The sequence below is a fragment of the Oryzias melastigma genome, linkage group LG14, assembly GCF_002922805.2.
Source record: "Oryzias melastigma strain HK-1 linkage group LG14, ASM292280v2, whole genome shotgun sequence".
Taxonomy (NCBI): Eukaryota; Metazoa; Chordata; class Actinopteri; order Beloniformes; family Adrianichthyidae; genus Oryzias; species Oryzias melastigma.
Window position 1 is genome coordinate 7,410,611 of NC_050525.1, and position 8,353 is coordinate 7,418,963.

Consider the following 8,353-nt stretch of genomic DNA (forward strand, 5'->3'; position numbering starts at 1 on the left):
GAGTGTGGGGCCTTAAGTCTGACAGAGATTCTTCTAGAGAAAAACTGAAATAATCAATAAATAATGGATGGGAATAAACAACATACCCTCAGACAATGAAATATGAACCAAGATACCCGTTTCCTCTTTGAGGACAAAACCAGTTAATGCGTTTCCTGGTGGCACCGATGGTGACTGAGTAAATTATTTGTCAGAATTTTCACACCTACCACAGATGAACTCATTTAGCCACACTAAAAGCTAAAAATTGCCCATAAATTGGAAGGCAGGCTCAGCTCACAGCAGGACGTATTCACAGAAGCAGAAATAACAGCACTAAAAGCTAGCCTTTGACATCTTATTGTGAAAGTCTACTGCAAGAAGTTTTCTTTTGAAAAGCTGCAATGTGAGCACGCCTTCTAATTTGTCTTTTTCAGTTATTCTACTTATAAAGTCTGATCATTCAGTTTTCAAAAATGTTTTTAAATGTATGTATTATTAACACAAAGCAAGAGCACACGAGTAAATGTAAAACATTTTGATTAAATGTTCTGTTTCTCCTGGAGTGCATTTCCATTTGGCCAGTAGGTGGAGCTCACGCTAAAGCAGTCCACTTTTTTTTTTAAGAAGAATAAGCAAAGAATGAGCAAAAAACGGTGCTTTAGACCATAAATGATTACTTTAATAAATGTTTCTGTAAAAGAGTTTGTAAAATTCCTGCCTGTGAGTTTATAAAGATGTTTATTTAGTCAGCAATGTATGTTTACATCAACCGAGCGTTAGCATTAGCCGTCCTATGGGAAATCCTGTTAAACGTTAGCATCAAGCCAGCAGACTTTAGCATTATCCGCTAGATCGATCTCTATTTTTATGGATCGATTGCTGATCTGTCAAGCTAAGATCAATTCTAACCGATGAATCTGCCCGAGTTGAACGTTAGCTTGCTGCTCCTGCAGCGTGTGGTGGGGTCAGTCAGGGAGGATTACTTTGAGCCGTCAATGGTTCACTCACACTCAGAACAGTCCAGCACTATTAAAGATGGGCAGCAAATGATCAAAATGAAGAATATGGAGCTGGAATTTACCATGTATTTTGTCAAGAAAAATAAAAGATGAGACTAAATTAATCAAAAGCCTAAACCATTTTTGTTTCAGTGCTAAATTAGCTACTTCCTGTTACCTGTTTGAGCTTATAGAGTCTGCAGGGGAATCTGTCTGAGCAGGTCAGAGTCATGCCGCAGCATGTTTGGGACATTTTGGTGGAAGTGGTGCAGAAATAATGAATGAAATAATGAATAAACGCCAGATGTTGAAAACGTCCACTGAATTATATTTAAACTCAGATAAAAAAAAAAAAAACAGAGTTAAAATAAACTTTTTAAACATCATACACATCTTTGTGTTTGCAATTTATAACTTAACAAGTCACATTTGTTCTTATTTCATACTTAATAACCAGGTTTAATGTACCCAAAGGACATTTCATAATCTTAGGAAATTTTAATTTAACTATAAGAAAAAAAAATACAGAAGTTATCAACAAATCAATCAAAATGTAAATATTTGAAGGTTAAAATTTCCAGCTTTAATATATATATATATATTCTAACTACAGAATAATTAAAATATTAAAAAATGTTAGTGTAAAATAATCCTGTACTAACGAAAAATGTATAAAATGTAAACATTACCCTTCAAATGAGAACGGAGGACAGACAAGAATTTGGAACATCTTCTAAAAAGTCATTAAATAACATTTCTTGAATGTGTTGCATATATATTATATTTGACTGATACAAAACCACAAAACCTGCTGGGACCGGAGTCCAAAAGAAAAGTCCATAAATTAACAAATGGAGATCAAATGGAGACATGATGTGAGGATTGGGTTTCACGGGTCTGACTGAGCTGCATCCTGAGGGGAGGATCACCAAAGAGGGCGACTAACCAGAAGATCAGACGGGCCGCCCTGAGGTGAACCAAAACTTCAGGATCAGATGTGCACACAAGTGTCTCAAATGTGAAACTGTCACAGAGCAGAATATTTCAGAACCGCTTTCACACGTTGATAAATGTAAACCAGTGAAGTGTCGCAGCGTGGCCAAACTCCCTCTCTGGAGGTCTTTTGAAGTTCACAGGGAGCTTCTGTTCCTTTTCCATCAGAGCCTCTAGGTCTCAGAGGGGAACCTGGCAGGATACAGGGCTCTGTACTGGGCCTCCATTTCCTCCATCCAGGCTACGCTCCAGTCCCACACCGGGACAGGCTCCCCGAAGGAGTCGCTGTCGCCACACTGCGATGGGTACAAGGCACTGAGGGGGGAGGCCGGTGGGGAGAGGTCTAAACGAAGAGGTTAGAGTGTTAGCAAGTGTCTTTATCATAAAGACAACAGGAAATGAACTGGTTTTCTACTGAAACACAAGGCTGTCAAATCTTTAGGTGATCTGACACACTGAAAACATAAAATGATATTTTGCTGCAAAAACATCAAAGTACTGTGAGGAGATCGTGTTTTGAACATATCCTGAGGAGGTCAGGAGTCCTCCATACCAGAGGAGCTCATTGCTTCTCCCTAAAATTTTCATTTGGAGAATTTTCCTTTCTCCTGTCATCTTTGGTTGCCCAGCACTATGGAGCTAAACTGGGGCCAATATTATTTGAAACCCAATAAAACAACATAAAAACATTTTTGGTGTTTGGCCAAAATAATTTAAATACTTATTTCAAAACTTTTTTTCCCCCTGTTTTCAAATCTGAAAATTTCTGTTTCAAAACTTTTGGGCTTGGGGCGGGGCTAAAATTGATTCTTTTGATTGGTCAGCAAAAGAAAGAAATGGCAAACATTTAAAGATTTCAAGAATTTGAAACTGAGAAAAAAAGTTAAAAAATTTAAGTTTTGAAACCTAAAACATTTGAAGCTGAAAATAAATAAGTTGATTTCAGAATAGCAAAAAGTTTCGGACATTTTAAGGAATTTTTGGCAAAACACCAATATTTTTTTCTTTGGGTTTCAAATAATATTGGCCTCATTTTAGCTCCATACAGTCCAGGCATCACACTGAAAACTCTACAATGTAAAGAAGAGTCTGTAGAGTTTTTCATGATAATACAGTTAAGAATATTTTGCCTTATTGAAATGTCTGATCCTGAAGGTTTTATTGACTCACTTGAAGAATATCAGTTGTTTGACTCAGACAAAGTCCAATTTCCCTGGATATTAAAAGCAGTTCTGACACCATGCTCACTACTTCTCTTTTAAACGACAAGTATGACATCATCAATTTCGCAAAGTAAAAATCGAATCAATATGAGTCTTTAACATCTGTTTATGGCTCCACTGTGTTCTGATGATGAAAATGTTGATATTTTATTTAAAATTTACAGCAAAAAACTTTTCAAACCCAATGCATTGTGGTCTGTATTTGCCATTTTAGTGAGGGGGACCTGGTTGCAGACAAGATGGCGCCCAAATACATCATTGAACTGATAATTAACCAGAAGTGGAATGTGCGGTCTCCATTCCTGGAAGATTTCTAACCCGAACCCAAACAGAACTCATTTTGACTCTGTTCTTCGTAGAGACAACAGCTCTCTGAGAACCAGAACACCCAGCATCTTTCCACAGCGTGCTACACAGGCCTGAGAGAGACCTGAGGAAGACCTGAGGAAGACCTGAGGAAGACCCGAGGAAGGCCCAAGGAAGACCCGAGGAAGACCCGAGGAAGACCCGAGGAAGACCTGAGGAAGACCTGAGGAAGACCTGAGGAAGACCCGAGGAAGACCTGAGGAAGACCCAAGGAAGACCCGAGGAAGACCCGAGGAAGACCTGAGGAAGACCTGAGGAAGACCTGAGTTCAGGCTGAAACGTTGCCGCTGTAGTATGCGAATTTGAAATAATTTTGATTTACATTTCTTTTTCTTTTTGGTTTTTCACCTGTTTGGGTTGTTTTCCTTTGTTCTGTAATCCTACGCCTTTGGTTTTCTATTACATAAAACTACAAAAAAACTTTAAAATATATATATATACAAAATTAAAAAGACTAATTTTTATTGCATTATAATACCAAAGGCGAAATTACGCTGAAAAAAATGACAATATGGATGGAGAGTGGGTACTCGTCCGTCCACGGAGGGGAAGGAAACAGTCCTTCCAACCACACGAGGGGACCGAGCGAAGATGGCCGCTTAGGGATGGACCGCACACCACCCAACTTCTGAGGTAGGGAGGCTATAACTCGTTTACCTAACCCCTAACCCTAACCTCTAACCCTTCACTCATGGTTTCACAGGTACGTATTCATTCTTCAAGCTCTAAATTCATGGTTGGAACGTTTCGTTCTAGTTTGTCTTTCATCAGGCTCGAGTTTGTCCACAAATTTGTTAGTATGTCCTTTCATGTGAAATCCCATTTTTTAGATGTTGCACCAAACACTAACGCCTCTTGGTTAAGGTTAGGGAACGTAAACCTGGAAATTCCCCTCAGCCGAGCCGGGACCTTAACCCTAGCCCAGCCTTTTTCTAGGGAAGAGCGTGAACTTGGGTCGAGTACTTCCAGCTAAAAAGGTTCTGGCGCCATCTTGTTGTCGTTGACCTCTTGAATGTAGTGAGCATCGATGAAAACTGGTTTTTCGCAAAGACTTCTGGGAAATACTTAGAGCACTCGATTTTGGAACAGTAGATTCAGAGAGCACTACAAAACTACAAAACAGCAAACGCACTAACTAGTGAGTAGGGAAGGTATTTGGACACAGCCTTAATGTCTGTTTCATTTTTCTTTTGCTTTTGTGTAATGCACAAACACACTGCAGGATGTCTAACTGTGTTCTATGAACAAAATGCACTGAAGTGAAATGAGGAAATCACACTAACAGAACGACTAAAAGAGTTCTGGACTGCTGAGGTGAACACAGATAAGAACGTGAATTCGGAGGTTTAGCTCAAAGCATGTTTTCATCTCAAACATTGTGAGAACAGAAGCACAGAGAGGTCACGTTTACAAAATCCTTCCATTTCTTGTTTGTAACCAGATTCTTTTTTCTGAAAGAAGCAGACAGTGCACACACTCCAAAGGTTTAAACCTCAAAGACAGATCTCTGCTTTCAGATGGGGATCTCTTCACGGCTGAAGGTCGCCATCTAGAGGCGGAACATGATAAATGCAACTAAAGAAGCCCACTGTTGTGATCCAGTGTTGAGAGCTCTCTGTCTGTGCTTAAAAACACTCTGATCAAATTAAACAAATCACTTTTGTTTTTCAGTGTCACAAACCAGAGTCCAATTTCTAAATCTCAGAACTGACAGTCAAAATGAGCCAAATCTTTGCAGCTTAAACCTCCAGAAATCATTTGAGTTTGGTCATCAATGTACTAAAAAAAAGAGCTTTTATAATAATTAAATGAAGAAGCTTCATACGGAGCTCACATTTATAGCTCAGATCCAACACATTCAACACCTCACACACCCACTCAGCCAAAAAAAAGGTGTCACTCCGCCTTGAATGCGTTTCTGAGCCATTTGGTTTGAAGCCAAGACCCACTGTCAGAACTGAGAAGAGGAATATTCCACTCAGCAACTAATAGTCCTATAAAAGAGACTGTAGGATGATTCAGACTGAAGGAAAACAGTTTTTGCTCCAACAGATGCAGACAGAAAACAGACGGGCTCATCTCAGAACATTGAAAGCTGCTCTACACAGTTTTGTACTTAAATACACTCAGAGGGGTTTCTAGGGTTGAAATGAATGGGAGTGAAGAAGTACGACCTCCGCTGGGTGTTCAGGACAAAAGTATTGACTACGATAGTCAAGTCTGGTTTCTATTTGTTTACCAGACTGCTGGAATATTATTACTGAAAAAGGAACTTTTATTTTTCTAAAGTTTGGATTTAAAACGGTCTGGAAGAGGAAAGCACCCTGTGAAACCCAAGTAGAGACACAGCCTAAATGAAAATGTGACAACAGACCTTTTTCATGGTGACGTCAAACAAAATGGCCTCAGGGCCAACAATGCCATTAGTGACCTCCTCTCTCTGTCCTCTGTACCTGTCAGGGAAGCTCCACTCCTGCTCTCGGCCGCCATGGCCAGCATGTGGGCGAAGGTGGCGCTGTCCGTGGTGTAGCAGCTGTCCACTGAGCTGATGAGGCTGGTGCGGGCGCTGTCCAGGTTGCTGTCCATGACGGAGCTCCAGGTGTTCCACAGGGAGCTGTCCCATTCGCTGTAGCAGGACGACGGTGAGCTCTGAAGGCGGGCGTGACGCAGAGCGGCGGGTAAGAACTCCAGCTGGTCGGTGGCGCTCTCCTCCAGCAGAGAGGAACAGACCGGCCCACAGATGCTGCCCAGGGCGGAGGAATGGTACTGAGACAGGGAGGGGCGCTGCTCTGGGAGGACACTGAGCACAGAGGAGGAGAGATTAACCACCGCATGACATCAGGCAGGCTGCATTCAACCTCCTCACCTCCGTCTTTCTGGTTTGGGACTGAGTTCTAGATACACTGTGGCCTCCTGGGAAGTCAGAGTACCGTCATCGTCCAGCGACATGGAGCGGGAAGCAGCTGACCGGGGGCTGAGGGAGGGGCAGCTGCTGGTCGGTCCTGCTGGCTGGTAAGGGCCTGATGCAGGACATACGGACCGGACGGAGCCTGCATCTTCTGTCAGCTTAGTGGAATGACTGAAACTGGGACAAATGTCAGACTTTAACGACACTCAGACTCCCCTAAATATATCAGAGTTCTTAGGTCTGATGTAAAAGCTTGTGGAGTGATTCTCTGATGTTCATGTTATATTTTACTTTATCTTTTTTATTGTTTGGTTTTAAATTAATTACATATTCATATGTTATTAACATTTTTCTATTTAACCCTTTGGGAGATCAGCGTTATAAAATTAAAATAAACATAATCTTATTCTGTGATTAACATTTTAGTGAATTAAAGAGAGAATATGGCAATTATGTGTAGTTTTTGGACAAAAATGATTTTTAATTTTAATAAATAAGGTGGACAGAGGACCCACTGTGGGGGGCGGGGCAGAGTGGACCGACACGCCTCCACCTGTGAGCAGATTCCAGCGAGCAGAACACCTGAAATCCAGCTGGATTGAACTCCAAAAAAACTCTCTTTTAATATTTCCACAAACATAATGGGGATAATTTATGAAAAAAAAAACAGAATTCCAGAAAGAAAAGTCAAATTGACAGGAGTGATTTTAGGAGGGAATACTTATGTTTTGGGCTGCCTGGTATCCACATCAGAAAGATCTCATCATGGAGCTGGGAGGTCTCTGATGTTCCTCCATCAACAGAAACTGATCATATTTGTGGCCCAAAGAAATCTTTGAATCTCACCAGAATTTTTTATTTATTTATTTGTATTTTCATTGAAAAACATGTCGATTGTTTGACCCAATTTTATTCTTGTTTGTCTACAAAATGACACCTAAAACTTTCCTTCTAAGTTGTAAAAACAGTTTGTTTTAATTTTCTGTTTTTGCATGATTTGATGTCTAGTGTGTGAATACAACATGGAAAAATAACACAACAAAGGTATTGTCACATGGGAGAAGTTGTGCTGATTAAAATGATACCAAATAAGAAAGCAGGTAATGTTTTAAATTGAAAATATAGAGGTAAATTCTAAAGTAGACAAAAACTGAGCTTTAGGCTCTAGGTTCTAAGGGGTTAATATATTTTATCTTTATTTGTTTATCACATTTCTATATTGTTTTTTGTACTTAATAATGGTGAAATCTGAGGTCTTTTTTTAAAGCAATAAGCTAAATTAAAATGTATTTTTCTTAGGGGTGTAACAATTAATCCACTTAATCGATGAATCCATTTCTATTCCTGGATTCAACCAGATCGATCTGTCTGAGACTAGTTGTTAATTGAATCAAACAATACCCTTATAAAAGCGTTTCCATTCAAAGAATCGGATCATTCAAAATGAACACAGACTATGAATCAGATCGGCAACAACAAATTATAATATCTGGTTAAATCGAATTGTTACACCCCTACTTTTTCTGAATTTTTTGAAGAAAGGATTTCAAAAGCTACACCCTCAGATCTATGGTTGCCTCACCCTTCATCTGAAGAGAGGCTGTGTTTGTCCTCCACAGCTGGAGGGGGCAGCATGTCCAGGAAGTGCAGCGATGCAGAACAATGCAGCAGACGAGAGCCGCCAGCAGCTTTACAGCAGTCTGGTGGACAACAGGAGAAAATACGGTGAAAATATCTGGAGGATTAGGGCTCTGGGCTTAAGACAGAACAGAGTCCTGGATTTTAGAGAAGTGAAAACAGAAGAAGCGTTGCTGTACCGGGCCCCGGTGTGTGGCTGAGGCGTTGCTTGTAGACACACGCCTGACTTCTGGATGGCAGCACAG

The 8,353-nt window shown here is 40.4% G+C and overlaps 1 protein-coding gene across 2 annotated transcripts in view; it reads right to left on the minus strand.

Annotated features, from left to right (window-relative positions):
• Positions 1-766: 766 nt before the first annotated feature.
• The window catches only part of robo4 (roundabout, axon guidance receptor, homolog 4 (Drosophila)), a 26,423-nt gene continuing 18,836 nt past the window's right edge, over positions 767-8,353 (minus strand). Inside the window, exons 17-19 of one of the 2 annotated variants that reach the window (XM_036215281.1) lie at positions 6,429-6,641; positions 6,016-6,362; positions 767-2,316 (exon numbers count right to left, since the gene is read on the minus strand). In XM_036215281.1, coding sequence (XP_036071174.1) covers positions 2,147-2,316; positions 6,016-6,362; positions 6,429-6,641 — 730 coding nt within the window. In that variant the 3' untranslated portion in view covers positions 767-2,146. Of the gene's footprint in view, positions 2,317-6,015; positions 6,363-6,428; positions 6,648-8,353 lie in introns of both variants that reach the window. The other variant, XM_024261683.2, reaches the window with a different exon arrangement.